This window comes from Zootoca vivipara, chromosome 12 (assembly GCF_965207765.1).
Source record: "Zootoca vivipara chromosome 12, rZooViv2.hap1.1, whole genome shotgun sequence".
In the NCBI taxonomy this organism is placed as follows: domain Eukaryota; kingdom Metazoa; phylum Chordata; class Lepidosauria; order Squamata; family Lacertidae; genus Zootoca; species Zootoca vivipara.
The window spans coordinates 27,072,205-27,097,434 of record NC_142595.1 but is presented as its reverse complement, the minus strand read 5'-3'; the positions used below and the strand labels follow the sequence as shown (position 1 = coordinate 27,097,434).

The 25,230-nt window shown below is 45.1% G+C and overlaps 1 protein-coding gene across 3 annotated transcripts in view; it reads right to left on the bottom strand.

Annotated features, from left to right (window-relative positions):
• Positions 1–16,581, bottom strand: part of TRIM28 (tripartite motif containing 28) — a 49,898-nt gene extending 33,317 nt beyond the window's left edge. For 2 of the 3 annotated variants that reach the window (XM_060281528.2, XM_088655124.1), the window contains exon 1: positions 15,668–16,347. In XM_060281528.2, the coding sequence (XP_060137511.1) occupies positions 15,668–15,941 (274 nt within the window). In that variant the 5' untranslated portion in view covers positions 15,942–16,347. Of the gene's footprint in view, positions 1–15,667 lie in introns of all 3 variants that reach the window. The other variant, XM_060281530.2, reaches the window with a different exon arrangement.
• Positions 16,582–25,230: the final 8,649 nt, after the last annotated feature.

Sequence of the window (25,230 nt, the reverse complement as noted above, 5' to 3'; positions counted from 1 at the left end):
GCACAATCACAGACAGGATCGTCAGTAAGCACAGCCTTTGTTTTATACTAGCAGATATTACTTGAACACAATTCCCTTTTAAGGGAAAGCTACTGTACAAACCTTTGTTCTGCAAAGCTTAGCATTAACATGAGATGCAACTATGGGCAATAGCCACCAGTTTAAATGAAACCTCTGTGCAGATGCAGTCTACCTCCAAAAAGATTCTAGAAACATACAATAGGGCAACTTCCCAGAGTTATCTGGCTGATGCAAACAGTGGGCTACTCATGTTGCTCGGAGGGGGCAGAGGTGCCAAGCAAAAGTATGGCAATAATGAAGGGGAGCACTCCCTCAAGGACCCCTATATACTTCTGAGGATAAATATATAGTTTTCTCCTGTATCATCTGTAATTTCTCAGGGGGTCTTTGAAGCATCTGATTCCAAGAATGAATTCAGTTCTGCAGAGAAATATTCCTGCAGACTATGTTTGCCACTCAATCCACGTTCTCTTACCATCCTGCTGAAGGCTGCCTTCCTCGGTTCAGCAGACATTCAGGTGCCAAGTACATTGGCTCCCAGTACGTTTCCGAGCACAATTCAAAGTGTTAGTGCTGACCTTTAAAGCCCTAAATGGCCTCGGTCCAGTATACCTGAAGGAGCGTCTCCACCTCCATCATTCTGCCTGGACACTGAGGTCCAGCACAGAGGGCCTTCTGGCGGTTCCCTCGTTGCGAGAAGCCAAGTTGCAGGGAACTAGGCAGAGGGCCTTCTCGGTGGTGGCGCCTGCCCTGTGGAACGCCCTCCCAACAGATGTCAAAGTGGAAAACAACTACGTACCAGACTTTTAGAAGACATCTGAAGGCAGCCCTGCTCAGGGAGGCTTTTAATGTTTAATAGATTACTGTGTTTTATTTTTCTGTTGGAAGCCGCCCAGAGTGGCTGGGGAAACCCAGCCAGATGAGCGGGGTATAAATAATAAATTATTATTAATATTATTCTTAAATTGGCATGGGTCATGGGTGTAGCCAGCATATTTTTGTTGGAGGGGGCAGGCCTTTTGTTTGGGGGGTGAGAACCCCAGTTAGCTATGTAGTTTTACTGATTTAGGGGGGCAGATCTCCACCCCACCCCCTTGGCCATGCCCATGGCACAAGTCCAATTGTGAACATGTGGCGATATCTTGATGCCAGGTTGGCAACTGACATCTCCATCTGGCTGGCTTCTCCAGCTTTCTTAAGTATGCGGAAGAGCTTATTCACTGCATTAATATCCTACCTTTTTCTTCAATGAGTATATGGTTTACCCACCCACCCACCCTCCTCAGTTAATCCCTACAACGACCCTGTGAGTTAAGAGATTCTGACCTGTCCAGTGTCACCCAGTGAGCTACATGACAGGGTGGAGATTCGAACCCTGATCTCCCAGGTCCAGGTCTGACCCTCTAACCACTACACTGCACTGGCTTCCTAGAGTAATTCTGCTATGGGGCAGCTATATACATTAAGACGATAAATAAATATGGGGAAAGCAATGTACAACTTGGAGAAGGATCCAAAATATTTTCTTTGAAGCTTGAATTTGTTTCATTCTAGACTGGTTCATTTGATGTTTTAATGTGTTATAAACAGCTTTGAGATTTTGTTTCCTTTAAAATATAAAGCAGTATAGAAATGAAATGAATAATAATACACTCAAAAAATGTGCCTAGACATTCTGTGGTGGCAACTGTACCCTAGGTTTAAAGTGCCATTTTGTGATTAGCTTACATACCTCAGTTTCTAACACTTGAGTGCCCCCACCAAGAGGAAACAAAAGGAAGCCTCCTTTGTTTAACAATTTTATTGCTGCCAACCAAAAGATCAGCAGCAGCCGCATTTGTGCAATCACCATATGGACAGGGGAGGAAGCATTCATGAGACTACAGAGAAAGGTGAGAAAAAGGGTAGGGGAAAGGGGGAGGAAAACTAAAGGCAAAGCTTCTGAGATGGAGAAGGGCACCAATCCCTAGTAGAGATGGACCAAAAAGCAGTCCTAAATGTGCTATGTTGGAAATGATCCCAGCCACCATGGCAACACAAAACTTGAACTGAAGGTATAATCCAGGAGTGCCCTTGGGTAGTAAATCTCACAGCACTATCCTGCCTATGCATACTCAAAAGTAGGCCTATTTTGTGATCCACACAAACTACAGCCTAAATTTAAAGTAAGTGGAAAAGGTCAGGCTCCTTCGCTACCATCACAAGGCCTACCGACTACCACTGTTAAACGTCTGTTTTAATTTAGTGCTCCAACCCATCCTGAATCTTCAGGATTAAATGCATTATTTATAGCGTTTTATAACCCACTCTTCAGCCAGAGTGGGTTTCCAGAGTGACTGACAAAACAACAAGGCAACAGTCCCTGCCCTCAGGCTTACAATGTCAGAAAAAGAACACAAAGCCCCGGGGGGGGGGGGTTTACAGTCGTATCTTGGAAGTTGAATGGAATCTGTTCCAAAAGTCTGTTCGACTTCCAAAACCAAACCACGGCTTCTGATTGGCTGTAGGAAGCTCCTGCAGCCAATCAGAAGGCGCGGAAGCCCCACCGGACGTTCGGCTTCCAAAAATAGTTCGCAAACTTGAACACTCACTTCCAGGTTTGCAACGTTCGAGAAATAAGTTGTTCAAAAACCAAGGTACAACTGTATTGGGAAGGGAAGAGGACAAGCAAGGCCAGGCTACAAATTCTTAAATGTTTACAAGGTCCTTATAACAACCAGCTTTGATGGAAACATGCTGTTCAAAGCTTTAAAACAGGCTTTAGATTTAACCTTTCTAAAAGTAGCTGCAACACAGCCTTGAGACCGCTGAACTTACAGGATTGTATCTAAAACCCACTCAGACCAGACCTAACCTTGCTATTTCTATTCATTTCAGTAAGCTTCCTCAGAGCATAACTTACACTGGATACAGAGTGGGCCATCTGGGGCCTAGCTGGAATCTGCTGGCTGGTCACTTCCCATCACAGCAGCCAGGGCCACAAAGGCTCAGAGGATGCCATTGCCCACCAGGGTAGACTGTCCTCCTGGTCTTCTAACAGGGTAAAGGTAAAGGGACCCCTGACCATTAGGTCCAGTCGTGACCGACTCTAGGGTTGCGCGCTCATCTCACATTATTGGCCGAGGAAGCCGGCGTACAGCTTCCAGGTCATGTGGCCAGCATGACAAAGCCGCTTCTGGTGAACCAGAGCAGCACATGGAAACACCGTTTACCTTCCCACTGTAGCGGTTCCTATTTATCTACTTGCACTTTGACGTGCTTTCAAACTGCTACCGTGTTTCTCCTAAAAGAAGACACGTCTTATATTTATTTTTCTGCCAAAAAAACACAACACGGCTTATTTTCAGGGGATGTCTTCTTTTTTAAGCTACTACCCTGGGAGGCTCGGCCCGCCGCTGCCGCTGCCGACGTCACAGGTTCCCCTGGAATCGCCGCAGCCGAGGCTCCGGCCAACGCAGCTCCTCCATGCCAAGGGGCTCCCGCGGGGCCTACGCTCCCTGCCGCCGAGGTAGTGCGGCCCGGCCTAGGCCTCACCTTGTCCTCCCAGGTGGAACGCTCCGCAGCGCTTTGCCCCACAGCGAGCCCTTCAAGGCGCCGGCGCCGCCGTTGGCCACCAGGTGCTGCTGCGGATGTGACGTCGGCTCCTCCTTCCGCCGGCCGCCGCTCATTGTCCTCTTCCGCCGCCGCTGCCTCCCTCCCTCCCCTACGGGCCGCTGCTGGGGTCGGGGCTCGAGCGGGAGCCAGCAAAGACAGGTGCGCCGCCGCCGCCTCCCTCCCTCCCCGCCGGGCTGCTGCTGGGTCGGGGCTCGAGCGGGAGCCGGCAAAGACAGCCCCGACCCAGCAGCAGCCCGGCGGGGAGGGAGGGAGGCAGCGGCGGCGGAAGAGGACAATGAGCGGCGGCCGGCGGAAGGAGGAGCCGACGTCGCATCCGCAGCAGCACCTGGTGGCCAACGGCGGCGCCTTGAAGGGCTCGCTGTGGGGCAAAGCGCTGCGGAGCGACTCGGCGAGACCCAGCGGGACCCGGGAGAGACAATACCCCAACACGTCTTATTTTGGGGGGATGTCTTATATTTTTTTCCTTTAGAAAATCGTGCCATGGCTTATTTTAGAGGCACGTCTTATTTTAGGAGAAACACGGTAGGTTGGCAGGACCTGGGACCGAGCAACGGGAGCTCACCCCGTCGCAGGGATTCGAACCGCCAACATTCTGATCAGCAAGCCCTAGGCTCTGAGGCTTAACCCACAGCACCACCTGCGTCCCATAGTAGTTGGGTTCAAAAGCCTCAAGGGGACAAATGATGGTACAGGTCAGCTGATATAGTAAGCAGAGATGCATCTTTCCATTTCAATTATAAAAAAATAATGCAAGTCTGTACTCTCAATGAATTCTGTTTCTAAAGGCTATTATTTCTAAAGGCTAGACTACAAGACCAAAACCAGCGCTTTGAAACAATGGTCCTGGGCCAAGCATGACATCATTCCTCCACTGAGATAACAAGGATGCTGTATTTACATTGAGCTTCGATTCTGCTTTGAATATGTGGTACACAGGAAGTATTCCTGAGCTGAGCCAATCTTACACATTTATTTTATTTTCTTAGAAGGCATTAGGAAAGTTAGCTCAGGCTCTTAAGCAGCAAGGACTAATTTACTTAAATGTAGACAAAGCAGCCCTCTGTATTTTAGCTCAAAGACAAGCCCCCCCACAAGAGAAAACAGAAAATACACAAAAGGACAACAGCAAGACTTTAATTCTGTGTGTTGCAACCATGTGTTCAAATAGCACGTAAGTCAACTAGTTAGTGCAGGACAAAAAAAATTATTTTGTTCAAATGGTATGTGCAACCACACCCACCCCACAAAAAATAAGCTATTTAAGAAGGCATGTGCTAAAATGAAATTTTGACCCACCAATGGTAGATAACCCCCTTTTCCCTGTTTTGTACACAAAGCCCTGCCAAATAAGGTTAGTACTTCTGTTTTGCTGTGGCTGGTTATACTACAAATTGCAAAAAGAACCAAATAAATTCTCTAAGCACAGGTTGCCCACACATTTATAAAGATACAGAGTTTTGCCAAATTGCCCCCTCTAATTGAGGAGAAGGGGTTTGGTTTGATTTTTACTTTTGCTAAAAGGAAACTGAAGTCACACCTCTTCTAGACTGCTTTTCAGCTTAACTGGTTCTGTGTTTTGCTAGTGGAGACCATTCCAAAGTCTTTTGTGTGCATCATTTACTCCAGCTGAATGGTAGTCCTGGCTAAAGATATCCTCATCTTCAGCTAAATCCCCCATCTTGTCTTCATTTGCTTTCTCTCCACTTCTCAGGAAACTCATGGGATTGAGGTGGGAGTTATCAATCTTCACACACTTAAAGGAACACAAACTTGCCCTTAAGCTACAGTGAGAAAGAATGGCTGGGTGATAAGGCACATATTTCACAAGAGTCTTGTTTCATTTTTGAAGAGAATTCTGCATAACTTGTTGCCCAACAAGATGTTGCAGAACTACACCATCATCTCTGGACCACCATCACTAAACATCACTAAAGATTCTCCTGATGTTGACTGGAGCCAATAGACAACTGCAACTCACAGTATACCTTGGCAAATAGTCAGGGATGGAGTTGTAGCCATAGCATAGAACATCTGGAAGGCCCAATGTTCCGCACTCCTTTCCTAAAAGCATTTTCCTTGGGGGATAGCTGTGCCATACTGTTACAAGCAAAATGAAAAAACCACCTTTTGGCAGCTTAAAGACTAATGGACTAATAGTGGCACAAGCATTCATGGATTACAGTCCATTTCACCATGTCCCTGAAACATCCTGATTTATACATACAATTTGAAAGAGTGTTTTGTGAATTTCTGCATTGAATGCCCCTCTAAACTCATCAGTTACTATTTCCATGTGTTTGATGTGGACTGAAATCCATGAAAGCTTTATGTCATAATAAACTATTCTTAGGGCATTAAGGTGCCACAAGAACTTTGTTAATCTTAAACCACTTAAGACATGAAAATATTTTACAAATATTTCCATTTCTCCAGCGTAAATAGAAAATAGAAAGTTAAATGTTGACTTGATGATCCAGTCCTGAACACTTAGGGTACTTTTACTACAAACCCCAAAAGCATGTTCTACTGTGCCTGGAAACGTACAGCAGAATGAGGTACCAGAGCAACTGTACCACTTCAGGTTGTAGGTGAGGGGTACTGCTTTTGAATGTTGCCTCATGCAAAAAAAAACACCCAACAAACCCACCAAAAGCCTGCAAATATAAAAATTAGTACCACTCCAACTTCTAGCCTAGCCTTCCTCCTGATGCACTTGTTTCCTGTTTTCACACTAAGGAACGTTCAGAAAGGTTTACAAACTGCATCTGACCAGTACTTTACAAAATGTCACAAAACTGCAGAATGCTAGAGTTGTCTGGAACTCTTCATTTGGCAAGATATTACACAAAGCAGGAGCTGGAAAGAAACAAGTGAAATATATACACCCTTGTGCGAATTAATTGAAACAAACAATGAATTTAGTAGGATTTACGTCCAGGGAATTCCCTGGCCAATCAAGCACCTGTATCTGCTGCTCTGTTCTGAATTTCTTTGCCACTTTCAACAGGGGGCTAGGTCTGATGTGGCAATCATGAAGCTTCTCTCCTTGTGACCTTCAAACATGCTGACTTTGCTGACCCTGTACAAAGAAACTGCTTTTCTCCACTGGTCTTTCATCCATTCCTTGTACTTCTTTGCCCATTTATACCATTTTTCTTTCTTTCTTTTTTGGTTAAAAGCTGTTTATTGGCGGGTCTTCTGCCTTTCATCCGACCACAATAAGGTGCCTGCGAACTGTAGAGGAACCGATTTGGATCCCTTTCTCCTTTAAATCCGTATTCAATGCATCACTCGTCTTGCAGGGATCCTTTTTCCTTTGTCGAAGCAAGTAAGCATCATCTCTAGTTGTTGTTTTCTTCTTATGACCACTTTCCTTTACGTTTAGGAGAAACAGGTCCGGTTTCCTGCTTCAACTTGATGACACAGCTGACAGTTGCTGAACTCACATCAACCACTGAAGCAATCCCTCGATATGTCTTAGCTGTGTGTTTGTGCAGGGTTACAATCTTCGTACGTTTCCTAGGTGTCACATCCATCTCGAACGGCAGCCAAATCACATCTGGGCAGGTTTCTAAAAGCTGAAATACTTTAGCTGCTGACGTAATGATTGCATCATACACTACAGCAGTTGGACAGGATTCTAAAATCTGATTCAATACAGTAGCTGCTGACATAATGATTGCATCATTAAAACATAAAAAATGATCCAACTGACTTTTCATGTTTGTTTTGAGTATAGGATTACGAGTAAGATAGAAAACATGTTTTGTTTCAATTAATTCACACAAAGATGCAAGGTACAAAAATTAAACAGCCTATTGTAGCCATGAGGTCAGCTTGTAGACTCATTTCCAAGATGAAGATTCCAGGATAAGCAAATCCCTCCCAGGTGTTAAGGGTATCAGGTTACCCACCAAGGATTCTGGGATGAAGAGGCAATGGCTGCTCCTCATTTCTGAGATGTAACCTATCTGTCCTAGGCCTTTTAACGTACCTTTTTAAAAGCTTCACTTAAATTACATTTTTATCCCATCTTACTCCAAGAAGTTCAGGCTATTGTGCGTGTGTGCCAACCCCTCATTTTATCCTCACAACCACCCTGCGAGGCAGGTTAGGAAGAGAGAAAATCCTTCAAGAGATTTGAACCTGAGTCTTCCCACTACAACGCTGTAACCATCCTACCACATTGGCAGCAATGCAGAAATTTTGTTGTTGTTTAGTCGTGTCCGACTCTTTGTGACCCCATGGACCAGAGCACGCCAGGCACTCCTGTCTTCCACTGCCTCCCGCAGTTTGGTCAAACTCAAGTTGGTAGCTTCGAGAACACTGTCCAACCATCTCATCCTCCGTCGTCCCCTTCTCCTTGTGCCCTCAATCTTTCCCAGCATCAGGGTCTTTTCCAGGGAGTCTTCTCTTCTCATGATGTGGCCAAAGTATTGGAGCCTCAGCTTCAGGATCTGTCCTTCCAGTGAGCACTCCTTCATGGATCACTGCCTTGTCATGGCGAAGGGGCTTGAATAACTCAGAGAAGCTATGAGCTATGCCGTGCAGGGCCACCCAAGACGGACAGGTCATAGTGGAGAGTTTTGACTAAACGTGATACACCTGGAGCAGGAACTGGCAAGCCACTCCAGTATCCCTGCCAAGAAAACTCCATGGACAAAGACAACAGGCATACCTAGCAGTTCGAATGCGGGTGGCGCTGTAGGTTAAACAGAGCCTAGAGCTTGCTGATCAGAAGGTCGGCGGTTCGAATCCCCGCGACGGTGTGAGCTCCCATTGCTCAGTCCCTGCTCCTGCCAACCTAGCAGTTCAAAAGCACGTCAAAGTGCAAGTAGATAAATAGGTACCGCTCCGGTGGGAAGGTAAACGGTGTTTCCGTATGCTGCTCTGGTTCGCCAGAAGCAGCTTTGTCATGCTGGCCACATGACCTGGAAGCTGTACACCGGCTTCCTCGGCCAATAACACGAGATGAGCGCTGCAACCCCTGAGTCGGTCACGAATGGACCTAATTGTCAGGGGTCCCTTTACCTTTAAGGCTGGGTAAACACACATTTCTGTGAAGACAAAACCATTTAGAACTAAAATCATAGTATGATTTGGGGGAGAGGAATTAGGAGTCCGTTGGCCTGGGGTCACCAAAGGAAAGCCAGACGCAGGCTTTAAATGAAGCTATACCTTTATTGTGATGAAACAAAACAAAAAATTCCTTCCAGTAGCACCTTAAAGGTAAAGGGACCCCTGACAATTAGGTCCAGTCGCGGACGACTCTGAGGTTGTGGCGCTCATCTCACTTTATTGGCCGAGGGAGCCGCTGGACAGCTTCCGGGTCATGACTAAGCCACTTCTGGCAAACCAGAGCAGCGCACAGAAATGCAGTTTACCTTCCCACCAGAGCGGTACTTCTTAAGCATTTCTGTACTACACGTCTACTATTAGCCAAACATGACTACAACAAGAATACAGTAATTACAACGCACTGAGGCAAACTGAAGCCAATCAGTTATTTTCACAAAGTCCTTCACTTCCATTCTTATTAACTTTTAATTAATGCCTCATTCATTAACTTAACTCCTCTGCAGCAGATTCTATTCTTCTGAGATTAGCAGTCACTCGACCCTGCTGATTCCTCCAGCTCCCCTTTCTTGACCTTGGGTCCCCAGGTGTTCTTGAACTACAACTCCCATCATCCCTGAACACTGGTCCTGCTGGCTAGGAATGGTGGAAGCTGTAGTCCAGGCATCCCCAAACTGCGGCCTTCCAGATGTTTTGGCCTACAACTCCCATGATCCCTAGCTAACAGGACCAGCCGAAGTTTGGGGATGCCTGCTGTAGTCCAACAACATCTAGGGACCCAAGGTTCAGAAAATCTACTAGTGCATCAGAATTCTGATTACTATATAGTTACTATCTATAAGCATACTTCTCCTGAAAGTAGTTAGCTAACAATCATGCGCATACGCTAAACTACAAAATGGATTGAAGACAAGGAAAATTAGGTTTTCTCCTTCAACTAAGCCTGGACCCTATAACAATAAATTGTGGAGGCAGGTGGTGCTAGTCCAGACTTTTCTTACCTCCTAGTCCAGCTCTTACCTCCTAGAGCTAGGATGGGAAACCTATGCTGCTCCAAATTTTGCTCAATTCCCTTCAGCCCCAATCAGTAGGACCAATGAGACATGAGTCACAACAACATAGGCTTGTTTGTTGCAGCTTTAGCTTCAAACTGGGGGTTGGGGGCACAAATTGAGCCCCCCCCCCAAGTTTGAAAAGCCTACTGTATTTTGAACTAGACACCTCTGGATTCAGGTCAATTCAAAATGTAGCTGTTTCTCCAATAGCTACCTGGCCTTCCCAGCCAATTTCCCCACAAAAGTGTTCCAGAGGAATGAGAAAACTAAAGGAAGAGTGTTAACCAGAAGGGTAAAAATCTTGCTAGAGTGTGGAAATGATGCTCCCAAGTACACTCAGAACCGTCATTTCCCAATGGGGAACATTGGATTTGTAAGTTCTCTGGCTCCATTTCCCCAAATAACCAATTTTTAAATCGTTCCCAAAGCAAGCTGAAAGGGTTTCAGTCACAGCTGATTCAAATACAAGCCAAAAAGCATTTAGGTAATGAAACACACAGCTGTTAACATGAGCATGGTATTTAGGAGCAAACAGTAAAGTTATGCTCCTATACAAATAGGAGACAAGACATCTGAACTATTTGAATCCTGGATAGATATAAAATTCTCTATCTTTAAAAGGACTACTAATTCTATAGTAAACAGAGCAGTACTAATATACTAGTATACTCTCCTTCCTTAATCAGAAAACAGTGCCACATAACAAGTTTTAACACACAAAGTAAATAGGCCCCTATTTAGAGAACGCAGTTATTTACTCTCGTAAACAAACCCGAAAATTGCTGTTCGTCTTCTTTTGGCTAAGCAGCAGGAAATTGATCCCATTCTAGCTTTTGGAGTACCGGGTAGCTGTTTTAGTCTCTTGTAGCAAAAAGAAAACCAAGGACTTGTAGTACTGTACTTGAAAGACTATCAAATTTATTATTGCAAAAGCTTTCAGGGACTAGATGTATGCAATGCTATCCCAGTTTGCCAGGTTTGTAAACAAATGTGGAGAAAGTATTAGCATAGTGATCTAAGAGATCAGAAATGTATGAAGACCAGAGGTAAACCAGTTAACGATGCTAACCTTTGCTAAGGTTTCCCCACCATTTTTCACCAATTGCAATTCAATAGCTGGGGTTTTTTTTGGGGGGGGGGACTATGTGGGAGAGAAGAGGTTCAGCTCCAAGACTGCTGCAGAATCTTATCAGAGGGAGTACCTGGTGGTTTCTGCTTTCACAATTCAAGGCCAAGTTGGCAAACATTCTGTACGAGAATTAAATTCAGTTCCATCTTCACTGAAGCTGCACTGGTGGCAGAAGCATCATATCAAAGGCAGATCAAACCCTTCCTTTTCTGAATCAGTAAAAGGCAGAAATCAATGAACTCCCCCCACTCTTCATTTAGATCAGCTGCATTTCAAGTCAAGAAAGAGAAGAGCACTCAAGGTAAAATAAAGTTCAATTGCCTAGTTCCTAGAAATATCCAGCTGCTTCTTTGAAGGTCTGCCCCCTTCCAAAAAAGTACAGTATATGAGATATTAAAATGTGTTGCGGATCAGCAGTGCTGTCAGGACAAGACTCTGGGGCAGAAGGTGGGTCCCACTCCCAAATGCATCTGAGCTTACCACATTTTAGAGTGAGTGAAGTAATACACTTGACTAATGAGAGAAGGACCCCTTAAGACCATTAAGCCCAGTATAAAAATTCCTGCACCACTGTTTGGGGGGATTTGAATTCTTCCTTTTCTACTCCAAGATGTGCCCTGAAGGAATGCAAACCTAAAGTTGCTTATGTGTATTTGCATGCACAACAGGGAGGGTCACTACTAAGGAAGCTTGTCTGGCTGCCACTGTGCACCAGAATAATAAATCTGTTTTGAGAGTTTTGGAGGACAGAAACCTCTAGATGTTTTTTTTTCTTGGTCAAAGGGTCCTGAAAGATCTCACCTCTCACTCTGGTTTCTCTAGTTTGCCAGAGGTATCTTAAGAAAGGGGCAAAGCAAGTTATCCAAAGTGTTCTGCAAGTAAGAGAAGTCTTTGCATTTTTCCTCCAGAACTATCAGAGGACTTGGAAGAAGGGCTGAGATTTCTTGGAGGGAGGTTTGTTTACTTAAAGGGGGGGGTGCTTCCCTTGTGTAAGCAGACAAGGCTCCAGCCTACTCCCTTGTTCTCACCAGAGGACATCTGGGCAGAGGAATCCTCCTCACTCCTGCTCTATTTTAGAGAAGACGAAAAAACAAAGCAGATAAGTTCCATTATTTTTCTTATTCCAGCACCAGAAGAAGATGTGCATACTCACATAATAAGGCCGATCAATGAAACTTTGGGTAAACAAAGGGTTACTCTAAGGGCTAGGCAAAATCGCAGCTAAAAGGAGTTTCAAACCAAATAAATAGCTTAAACGCCACTTGGCACATTCTTAAAAGTATGCTTAGGCCATACCATTAAATAAAGAGCTGACGCGAAAAAAGAGGTTTTTAGCATTGCAGTCTGACAAATGTCTAAGAAAAAAGAATTACAAAGAAGGGGGAGAGACATTGTTTTCTTTTCAAAGAAATGAAGAAAGAGTAGGGAAGAAGTTACCGCCATGCGAAGACTTGATTTAAGAAAACTTATTAAAAAGGCACTCTCATATCTGAACAAATTAACTTGGCAGAGAGCTTTCAGCAGAAGAAGAAAAGACAAAGAATTGAACCCATATGTGAACCTGGATTTGGACCAAAACACTATCAGAGATCACCTGTCCTAGCAAGCTAAAAGTTCATTACATATAAAAACCAGTAACTTTGCATATATTGCTTATTCTTTTGTGTGTAGCAGTCATAACTTAATAAACTTTAACATTATCTTAATTTGCTTGTTCAAATGGCAGGTGGAACTCCTGTGGAATCAAGAAACACACATCTTTACAAGCAGCAAGATCCTTGAAATGTACTGGGGCACATTTTAGGCTTATTTCACCACAAATTCCTACATCATCTTGTCCACAGCACAAGGCAATTCAAAGAAACCCTGGTCTCTTCCAGAAGCCCCTCTCTTTGTGCCAGAGGAAGTGGGAGTAGGTAGGAGTAGAATGCATAGGCTGCCTGATAGACCAAGCAGCTGAGTTCAAAAGCACTTTGCCTGCAAAAACAAACCCTCCATAACCGCCATTAGTGTTTAATTGGACTAAAGTATAGGCACCTGCTAGAAGAGATGAGATCACAAACCCGAACGGAAACAACTGCAAAGACTTTAAGATTTGAATTTGAGATTAAACTTCATTTGGTCCAAAAGACGGTGTGGGCGGGGGGAGGGGAGCCTATGGTTTCTTTATTTAAAGTTTTCTTCTCTACATTTATGTTTTGGAAACCTTCCTCTGAATGTATAGTTCAAATTATATTTGTACAATTGAGGACGGAAGATATGGAATATTAAACCGAACTTGGGGGGGGAGGAAAAGGGGAGGAAAGCTCTATTTTGCAAAAGGTTTACAATGGAAAATTAGAGCTGACCCTTCCCCATCCATTATTATTTACTGAGTGAACTGAATAACGCTAAGAGGACTTGGAATAAATGCTCATTTATCTTCAGTTGAAACGGAAGGATGAAAGAAATCTGCTAACTTGCCAAGGAACTGATAAGGTTCATTACTGAGTCATCTGCAGTTCGACAGACCACTCTTCTTCCCAGGCTGAGAGGGAAAATGGTGAAAACAGGTTATTTATTGGGACACAGTGGTTTTTGCAGCTGTTAAAGTTGCAAAATGGTGGAGGAAAGGAGAAATTTCTGGAACAATGGGATATCAGCTTCTCCCAAGGCATGATGGATAACAGCAACAACTGGGGGAAAGAAAAACATATTTGAACAATAGGTATTAATAATTGTATTATAAATTAAATTTGTATTGTTATAATGAGGCTATTATGGGATTGTACTTGGAAACTAATAAAAAATATTTTAAAAAGAATTTTCAGGAAACAAAAAAAAACACCAAGCAGCTAACCATAAACACTTGGCTATGTTGGTGTTACAGCATGAGGTTAGATGGAGGGAAACAAAACACATTCCCAATCCCAAGACGTTCAAGGCCAGAGACAAGCCTTTAAAGAAGCCTTTGCCAATCTGATGTCTTCCACTAGCCCCAGATGTAGTCCGAAACACTTGGAGGAGACTAGATTGGCCAAAGCAGATTTAAAGGTTCTTTAAGTCCAATGCCAGAGGGGAGAAAAATCATTTTTATTTTTTAAAAAATTATATGCTACTTTTCTGGAAAAAGGAGGCCTAAAGCAGCTTATAACGTTAAAAAAACAACCATAAGAGTATTGTAAAACAGTGCCCCTCTCAGCCTAATTCAGACAAATGACCAGGAAGGATACCCCAGTCAATGGTATGAATAAGTCCAAGAAAACTAACAGCTAGCACTCCTCCTCCCAGGTGACTGATGCTGTTTCCAATCCAATATCCAGGCCTGAAGCTAAACTGAAAGGATCAAAATAATCAACTTCATTTAAGACTGCTTGGAACTGAGAAGCCATAACTAATACCTGGACACCTTCATTTAGTGCTAGAATGAAATGACCTAAATATACTTGGAGTATACAGATACTATCAACAACTAGGAATATAAGCATGGGTCAAGGAAAAGCACATAGCTTACTTCACTGGCATGCAACTTTGGTTTACTTTCACTATATGGAAGCAACAATTATCACATGAATTACACTCTAGAACAGGCTTCCTCAAACTTGGGCGCCCAGATATATTTGGCCTACAACTCCCATAATCCCTAGCTAGCAGGACCTGTGGTCAGGGATGATGGGAATTGTAGTCTCCAAACATCTAGAGGGCCGAGTTTGAGGAAGCCTGCTCTAGAACAATGACCATACTGGCTCAACAGTGTTGAGTAGCAAGCTTTTGGAGTGCAAACACTCTTCGTAGGAACATCAACAGCAAACATGCTGCCTTTTTAATGAACCCATTTAGAGATGTTTCTGAACCCCATTGCAGTGCACTCCTATGCATGCTTTCCAAGATGTTCTCTCATCAACTTTGACTGAAGCCTCAAATGCTCTCTTTTTTTGTGAGCCTACCCCATTTAACTCAGGGAATTAATGTCCGCTCCACAGCATGCAAGCTTTCCCCCTTTGTGAGGCATCTCAAGTACTGTATGCATAAAACAAAAAAGTTACGCTTCCAACATCTGTTACAATTCCATTTAGCTCCCTCCCACAAATCCTTGAGAATAAGGAGGCAGAAATTCCTTATGGGAATGCTCAACGCAACCAGGGATGGCCTGGAAAAGGCGGGAATGGCGAGGAGGGGCGAGATAAGGACCCGTCGCTTCCCCCCACCTCAAAAAAAAGACCAGCCAGCTGCACTTCTCGCGATACGCGTCGCTGCCCCCCTCGTCGGAATGCACGTGGCCACGCCTCCCTCGCTGCACCTCCGCCGCCGCCATACACGCATCCTCTTCCTTCCCCACGTCTTCTTCCACTTCCCCCCCCCCCCGCCTCCTCCTGCTCACGACCCCCATCCTAAAATATGCTTTTTTGGAAAAAAGAAATTGAGCGGGGAACGTGTACAAAACAAGGCATTCCTCTCTCATGCACCTTTCCCCCTCACGTCTCCTCCTCCATTTTTACTCCCATTTATACGAGCACGCCTGCCCCCCACCCGCGCGCTCTCCCAAGGCCTCTTTCTTGCAAAAAAAAAAATCAGCCTAGCGAGCACGAGGATAAAACAAGGACGTTCCCTCCCACACCAAGGCCGCCGCCCCCCACGATAAAGAACACGATAAACGGAGAAAGGGAAGGGGATAGGAAGACAACGTATTTTGCACCCGCCTCCCATTCCGTTGCAAGCTTCCTCCGCCTCAACGCATGCCAGGAAGGGGTTTCTTCTCACCCGCCCCCCGCTTCTTCCCCGCCACCCTCACCTTGGCCATCCTTGTTGTTGCCGCCGGCTGCTGCAGCGGCTACGGCGGGCTCGACCTTCATGCACTCCTTGCAGACGGTGTGGAGGCAAGGCAGGAGGCGCGGGTCCCGCTCGGAGCGCAGCTTCTCCCGGCACACGCCGCATTTCTCCAGCAGGTCGATGCCTTCCACGTTGAGCGGGGCGGCGGAGGGAGAGCGCTGCTTGTCCCCAGCGGCGCCGGCGCCGCCTCCGCCAGCAGCTTCCGCAGGGGCAGGGGCCGTCGCAGGAGCAGACATTGCCACCACCGCACTGAGGGGAGGAGGCGCAGGAGAAGCAACAGCAGCAGCCGCGCGCGCACAGCTGCACACACGCGCCCGCGCGCGAAGAAGCTGGGCCTCGTGGGAGGCTGGGGGGGGCGCGGCGCTGGCGGCCTCGAGAGGGAGACGCTCCGCCACCCGCTGGGGCCCTGCCTCTTCCCCGCACGCGCTGGGAGAGAGAGAGAAAGACAAGGGAAGCGGCGCGCGCAGCGAGCAGAGAGACAGACAAGAGGCCTGGCTCTGTTACAGCTCGCTCTTGACTTCGCTCTCTCTCTCTCTCCCTCCTCCTCCTCCAGAAGCTCCGCCCACTAGGCCAAGTGAACGACGGGTAGTTTTCAGGAGTTGGTTGGGGGGCGGGAAGGCAGGGATATAAGCCTTCCAGGCTGCTTCTTTTTTTTCAGGAGGCGGAGCTAGGCATCTTCCAAGGCCAATCGGAATCTTTGATCGATGCTCAAAACCGGCCAATTGGTAAACTGCCCACCCTCTGCCCGCCTCCACCTCCAAGAAACAAGGAGGGAATAAATAGCCGTCCAATCAAAATCCGGTACACTTCACAATTGTACACACACCCCTCCACCCCGCGAACCTCAGCTTCACCGGTCTGTTTTATTGGAGCAAATAAATCAAGGCTTGGAATGCTGTAGGCTCAGGCCCCGCCCTCTCCATGAGCGAGGCGGGCAAAGGGAGATTTAAGAGGCTGGAACCATGGCAACCGTGAATTCTCTGGAGCTGGTTGGGAGAGGCGGGGATGGGCTTTGGATTGACATGGGAAGAGCCAGTTGCGAAGAAGCAAAGTCTGGCAGCAGCCAGTCCTTTTTGTTCCGCCTCCCCGCCCCTTTGCTTAACCGAATCCCTTTCATCCTCCATGTTGAAGCCCGAACAGAGGCTCCCCTTTAAAGCATTAAATGGCTGAAGCGAAGCAAGCAGGTTAGGGTAATTCTGGAGTAGCTGCTTCGGAGTGACTCCGAAGTGACACAGATAACACACACCCCAACCCCTTTACAGCCCAATGAACTGGATGTAATTTATTTTTCAAGGATAATGGGGAGTAACTCCGAATTCACAAATGTCTTGTAAAGCACTAGCCAGTCCCTGATATGTGCTACACACATATCACCCTAATACTGTACGCTTGAAGCAAGTAACATGTTTTTCTTTAAATAAATCTTGCAACACCTTAAAGCCTAGCATGGGCGTGGCCAGGATTTGGGGGGGGGGCCGAACCTCAGCCAGGTATTTTTACTGACTTTTATTTATTATAGGGGCAGCTCCCCCTCCCTTTCCCTCCTTCCCATGAAGCCTAGTAAATATATTGTGGTAGGTAATGGCATATGCATTCAAGATGAGAACTTGGTAGTTTGCCATCTCAGCTATTGCTTATGAAAGGTAAAGGGACCCCTGACCATTAGGTCCAGTCGTGACCGCCTCTGGGGTTGCGGCACTCATCTTACGTTATTGGCCGAGGGAGCTGGTGTACTGTACAGCTTCCAGGTCATGTGGCCAGCATGACAAAGCCGCTTATGGCAAACCAGAGCAGCACACGGAAACACCGTTTACCTTCCCGCTGTAGTGGTACCTATTTATCTACTTGCACTTTGACGTGCTTTCAAACTGCTAGGTTGGCAGGAGCAGGGACCGAGCAATGGGAGCTCACACCGTCGTGGGGATTCGAACTGCCGACCACCTGATCAGCAAGCTCTAGGCTCTGTGGTTTAACCCACAGCGCCACCCGCATCCCATGTTGGCAGGAGCTGGGAAGGCTAGGCCAACATTAATTTGAGCTATCTAGGTTCCACGTTAAGGTGGCCACTTATCTACCGGTAACACCCAAAATGTGCAAATGCACTGTCAGAAAAAGAGATTTGCCTCAAATTTGCTTATGCTGATTTATATGTATAGAGACCATAGTGCAGGGGTCAGCAAACTTTTTCGGCAGGGGGCTGGTCCACTGTCCCTCAGACCTTGTGGGGGGCCGGACTATATTTTGAAAAAATATATGAACGAATTCCTATTCCCCACAAATAGCCCAGAGATGCATTTTAAATGAAAGAACACATTCTACTCATGTAAAAACACCAGGCAGGCCCTACAAATAACCCAGAGATGCATTTTAAATAAAAGGACACATTCTACTCATGTAAAAACATGCTGATTCCCGGATCATTCGCGGGCCGGATTTAGAAGGCGATTGGGCCACATCCGGCCCCTGGGCCTTAGTCTGGGGACCCCTGCCATAGTGGCAGACTCTGATAAAGTGACCTGTGTGCCTGCTTTGTTGGCTGCCCAAGTGCTAAATTCTGATGGGCAACTTCAAGCTCTTGACTGTTCTTAATGGGTTTTTTTAATCTTTAACTTGGGTTTGGACCAGATAGCCTTTCAAATAAAGGACACATTCCAATATATTGTTTTATCTTTTATTTGTTTTTGTTAAGAGTACCTAACCTGTTTAATACATTTACAGTATATCCTGCTTTTCCTCCAAGAAGAGTACATGGTTTTCCATGCGTCCGTTTTATGATCACAGCCACTCTGTTGTGGCTAGGGCAAACCAGTCAGATGGGCGGGATACAAATAATGAAATTATTATTATTATTGTAAAGTATGCAAAACTAAGATAATGACTGACCCCAAGTAACCCCATTGGCTTCATGGCTGATGGAGGGGCTTTGAATCTGAGTCTCCCAGTGCTACTTTGTAACTAGTCTGGTGACTCCAATATTCCTTCAAATAAAATACTACCATCCTCACATGATAACCCTATTCCAGGTTCCATGAGAGTCCCAGCAATTTTCCTACAGTTATTCATCTTTTTTCCACACAAATTTGTCAAAATCCAACCTTGAGCCTCTCTCTGAAATAATTTAGCAGCTAGCTGTTTTGAGGGGCATGTATAAACCTGAGGAGGATGAGGATCACAGCATTTGTGTTTAACTGATTCAGACATCATAAAATACAACTACCGCTGCATTTCATTTCCCAGTCATTACTCTCTTTTTTCCCCAATAATTTTTATTCAGTTTCCAATATTAGTATCTAATAAACAGTGTTTCAATTACATTTTGTATACATTACGTTTTCATTCACTTTATACATACAAAAAAAAGGAAAAGGAAAAAAAAACAACACAAATATCAAGGACCGCTACACAAGGGTCCGATAAATAGAAGTAAAATAGAAAAAATAGAAAATTCATATCATTCATCATTACACTATTTGTTTTTAAAATTGACTTCCACCCTACCTTCAGCCGTCTTATTAAGTTCTGGTTTTATGCTTATGCAGTTTATCTTTCTTTACGTTTAAAGCCATAATACTACTATTATCAGTAAAATAAAAAAAATTCCTTCAGTAGCACCTTAAAGACCAACTAAGTTTTTATTTTGGTATGAGCTTTCGTGTGCATGCACAAGTGTGCATGCACACGAAAGCTCATACCAAAATAAAAACTTAGTTGGTCTTTAAGGTGCTACTGAAGGAATTTTTTTTATTTTACTTCGATCCAGACCAACACGGCTACCTACCTATTATCAGTAACGTCAACCTTATTTCAGATTCCTATGTTCAGAATTCTGCCATTTCTCATGTATCCTATGAATTTTTCCACTTGTCATATTATGACACATATTGTCATATTGTGTCATACATTGTATTTGTTATTCTTCCTAACAACCAATAAAGAAATTTATGTTTAATTATGCGGTTGTTTTTATTCTGCTGGATTATTTACGTTTTAATAACCTTCTCCAAGTACTTTGCAAATTTTCCCCATTCTTTCTCATACGTTTCGTTATCTTGTTGTCTAATTTTGGATGTTAGTCTAGCTATCCCCATGTATTCCACCATCTTCTTACGCCAGTCCGTTAAAGTTGGTATTTGGTCCTGTTTCCAAACCTGGGCTAAAGTTATTCTTGCACCTGTTGTTGCGTATAAGAATAATTTTACATCGTTTTTTTCCACATCCTCCCCCACCATTCATAACAGAAAAGCTTCTGGTTTTTTCTTTATTGTGTATCTTAGGATCTTTTTTATTTCATTATATATACACTCCCAGTAAGCTTTCACCTTTTCGCAGTACCACCACATGTGGATGAAGTCTCCCTCTTTCGTTCCACATTTCCAACACTTTTTATCCCCCGTCCTAAACATTTTAGATAATTTCATTGGTGTGATACTCTTCCCAAGTAATTACTCAGTAAGGCTGCAACCCTATGCCCATTTACATAGGAATTAGCCTCACTGAACAAAAAGGGACTTACTCCTGAGTAGACATGCCTTGGATTCTGCTGCCAAAATTTTGAAAACATACAACGGAGTCTGAAGTGACCCCCCCCCCCAATGGACAATGACTCTCTCAAGTACATACTTTCTTACACATTCATTCACAGCCCAGTGCTTTACTGGCTCCATTGATCTCTCATCAGTGAATAACAAATGAAGCATTTCCAAAGCTTTATTTATTACATTTATCCCCTGAACTATCCTACTTAACCTTTACATTTTTGGGGGGTAGCCTTTAGAAGAAGCCTGCATTGACTTTCCAGCCAAGACATAATAGGTTGTTTAGATGCTAATACACTGAAACAGAGCAATCAGGAAGAACTGATTATTAGCTCTTGCTTTCCTCTTTTCCATAGGAACACTGTCACCCTGCCTTTTCACTCCATTGTTAAACTCTTTGAAAATACAATTATACAACTTCCTGGTAAGTTGCATGGTGTAGGAAAATGGGAGAAAGGTTTTTCTGTCTTCTAATACTAGATACTGGGTCATGCAATGAATATTGGATGATTCAGGACAGGTAAAAGCAAGTAATTATTTGCACAGTACAGACTTAAGCTGTGGAATTTGCTCCCTCAAGGGTAGTAATGGTAGAGAACTTGAATGGCTTAAACATTCATATAATATAATGCTATCAATTGCTTTTAGTCAGGATGGCTGTGTACCAGGTCCACTGTTGAAGGCAACATGTCTCTGAATACCAGCTGTGAGAACAGGATGCTGGACTTGATAGAGCTTTGGTCTGATCCAGCAGGGCTTTTTATCTCCTTTTCTTTTTTCTTTCCCCTCTACCAAGTATTTTGCCAAGTTAGTTCGTCTGTCTGTCTATCTGTTCTCTATGCATTCATATACCTATTGATATATCACGACCCAACTTGGCACAATGGTTCTCAAGATGGAGGAGTTAGTTTCTGCCTACTTTTAGAAACTAGGTGCCATTCTGAATCAGAATAATGGACCAAACCATTCAAAACTGCATCAATTTGGGCACTTCTGAAGATATTGTCACCCAATTTGCCATGACAGCTCCCAAGATTGAGGAGTAGGTTTTGGTTTATGAAAGACCAGACAGTTACAAACTCTACTGATTTGGATACTTTTGAAGTTATCATTGCTCAGTTTGTTGTGATGGTTCCCAGGATGGAGATGGAGATGAGTTTTAGTCTGTGTTTGGAAATTGCCATACCCCTTTTGAATCAAGATGGCAGACAAAACCATTCCAAACTGCACCTCTGAAGACATCACCACCCAAATTGGCATGATGGTTCCTGAGATAGAGGGTACCATTTTGGTCTATATTTGGATATCATGGGATGCTATTCTGAATAAAGATGGTGGGCTGAACCTTTCAAAATTGCAGTGATTTTAATCAAATTTGGCAGTAAAGTAAAATAGCTGTGCACCAGATTTAGATCTGAGCTTCAACCAAGTTGGGTTGAGACAGCTACAAATCACCCCGAGTCAGGTTGTGTGGAGTAATCCAGCATTTCTCAACCGCTGTTCCGCGGCACACTAGTGTGCTGTGAGACGCTGGCTGGTGTGCTGCGACGTGCGGCGACGAGAAGGGCAATTTGCATTGTCACGTGCCTGGCGGCCGCCAATAAACAACGCTAACCCGCCGGAAAGCAATATTTCTCCTCCTCTTTCCCAAAGCTCAGTGCAAACGAGCCTGGCAGCCGCCAATACACAACACTGACCCCCGGAATGCAATATTTGGCAAGTGTTTCTTACAGTCATAATTATAATATAGGGTGGCACAGAGTTAAATTTTTTAACTTTTTTAATGGTGGGGTGCCTCGTGATTTTTTTCACGGAACAAGTGTGCCGTGGCCCAAAAAAAGGTTGAGAAACACTGGAGTAATCCAAGTCTGTCATGGGGGAAGACGGTGAGACAGGCAGCTTCTACCAATAATAGCATGGGGCTGTTTTCAATAGGGCTTTCAAACAGCCCCACACAGCAGTTTGGCTGTGTGTGTGTGTGTGTGTGTGTGTGTGTGTGTGTGTGTGTATTCTCAGCAAAGGAACACACACATAGTCAAACTGAACAGCATTTAACCACCTAGCCACTAATACAGTGTGACTACTGCCCTGGATCACCACTGGCAATGACTAATGCACAAGTCAGTTTCAGAAGATGGGGAGGGAAAGTGAGCTGGGTCCAGGTCAGGTGGGTGCTTCCCACAATGTGGTGGTAGCAGCAGCAACGATGGCAGCCAGATAAGCAGTGGCCAGGGAGTTGGAGAAGGCGGTGCTGGCAGTGGTAGTGATCAGAGCAGGTGTGCCTGAGGCCTGAACCACATGCCAGGACACATGGGCAACAATGTGGAGGCTGGGAGGGCAGAGAGGGGAAAGCAAGCAGGTATGAGCATGTGCATCAGCAGCGCAGGAGCCTCCCACTAATGCTGCAGTCCTTTTGGCTGCAGGGGTCTGCTTTGCCATAGGGAAGATCTCTCCTCCTCAGAGAGGGGAGACTTTGTGGGCGGGACCCGCTCTACGCACCAAGCAGGGGGGGCGTGTTCAGCCCCCTGCGTCACCTATACCTGCTGCCGGGCTCAGGCCCCTGGCTGGCCAATAGGGCCAGCCCGTGGGCGGGGTTTACCTGCTTTAAAACAGCGCGGCAGCATCCGTATCTCCCCTTCTGCTGCTGCTCCTCAATGGATCTCCCGCCCACCCTCCCTGTAGGTCTTCCCTTGGTGTGTTTGCTTTGACCTTGCTATGGACTTCGGTTGGTTGCCTTTGGTTGCCCAAGGGGCCTGGTAGGATTTTTTTATCCAATTGGCTAATTGGCACCGGCCTCTTGGTTTTTTCGCCTACCTCGTAGCAATTTGTCACAACTTATTTCGGTATTTGGCGGTAGGCATTGGAATATGGAGTTGTCTGGTGTGTTCGAGGACTGGTTGTGGCCATCATCCAACCCTCCTCTTATAGGGGTATCCCCTTAAGGGATCTAGCGGTCGTGGATCCTGTCTGATGCCCCGCTGGGGGGCTAGGGCCATGGCACAACTCCCGGTGACACCAGGGGGAGCTTTCAGTTGTATTTGCATCAACAGGCTCCTTGCTTGGGGTGTTAACCTGATATGACCCCCCCCCACGCGGAGCGGGATGGAGTCATGCTTGCCAGGATGTCCAATGCCTAATCCAATACCTCTCACTTGCTCTAACCAATAAAGTTGTGGCCTTATTTTACCCATTAACTCAAATACCATGTGTCACTGTGTCTTTATTTCTCGTGGGGGGCGGGTCCTCGAACCGCAAACATGTTAACAGAAAAACACCCAGCAGATTGAACCCTTCTGCTCTCTGCAGAGTGGTGGGGAGGCGGGGGTGGGGTGGGTGAGGAGGAGATGAAGCATCTCCTTCCTTTGCCCCCCTCCTCATCATATCATGTTTTAAAAATCCTAATTAAACATTAAAATTTGATTTGGGGCTGGTCAGGGGTTCCCTAGTTGGGGAGTGGGTGGGCATGCATAACCCTAGAAACTAAGAAAATATAGTATTCATTTATAAATCCCAGTATTTATAAGCTAGTATTCAATAAGAGAGCAAGTGAGAGAATTTTATTGCTAGATTGGGAACGTGTGTTGTTTGGCTATTTTCTTTTAAATATGCACTGGTATATGCTCCAGCATAGGAGACAAGGGAGTACAGTGTCTCCAAAGGGGGGGGGGCTGAAGCTTCATAAAATGCCGGTGCAGTAGTTTTTTCATATGAGTGCTATGAAAATACAGTATATTGCAACCACTAAAGGTTTTGTGTACACATCTGATTAGTAATATACTGTATGTTTATTTGTGGGGAGAACTAGGAGGGAATGTGAGAGCTAGTTAGGAGCCTCACCATAAATCTTCAAAAGCACCTCACTGTTGTCTGCCCTCCTCCCATACTTAAGTTTCTAACTGCATCATGCACCTTCAGACCATATGAGATACAGAGTTATCTGAAAAGTAATCATACACAAAACAACTAGAAACGACAGATAAAAAAACAAACAAAATACATAAGCAGACAATGGCCTGGCTCCTAGCTGAAGGGGGAGGGAGTTGAATAGGTCATGTGAGAAATGGAAAACTGGACATATAGGACAATTTCAAGGACAGGACAACTTCCATCTGTGTGGGTTTCTGATAGAGGAGAAATTTTAATTTATAGGCCAATAAATACTTATAACTCAGAAATTCCAGAAACGCAGCCAACCATGCCCTTACTCCAGTCTGGTTTGTTGCTGAAGCTGAAAGTGAACTAAATCAATGTTACAGATAATATCTCTGGGGCCCTGCCACTCACTCCCTGAGCTCTAGGAGTGAAGCTTCAAAGCAGTTTTAGAACACTGCTGATGTGCATTGGTCAGTGGAGGAACACAGACTCGTCCTCCCTTCTCACAGTCTTATCAACCCTGCTGTAAACTAGAACAAAGGGAGTATTGGAGAAGGACAAGCATAAATCTCTTGGTGGGGGAGCAGTCTGCAGGGTGGATCAAGGAAAGGAGCAGTGGAATGCCTGGAGGCAGAAGGGGCACAAAGGAGGCTACCAAAAGGAAAAGCTCAGGCTTTCGTAAATGTATTATAATGTAAAATTGGAAGCTATCAAGCACTTCCCCTTTTCCAAATCGGAGCCGAGCCAATATTTAAAACTGTTGCTAAAGCCCAACTGTGCGCATCAAATGATTTAATAAGACTATGCCCCTTACTGCGCTCAAAGTGCTTCACATACACCGTGCATTTATCCCGCACATAGTAGTTTATCCCGCACAGAGCTATAACTTCCAGCACCTTGAACGATCTACGTTTCCCAGGATTATTTGCGGGGTGGGGGGGCAATGCTCTTTAAATATACGGTATGCAGTATGCGCATCAACAACACCACAGCCCTTCAAGGGAGGCCGTTGCTATGAAACCTGTACGGCAGCAAATTTGCAAATCGGTGCTGAATGCGATCTCTGCATTCGGAACGGGTTTTCATTTTTAACGAAAAGGGGGGGAGGATCTGCCTC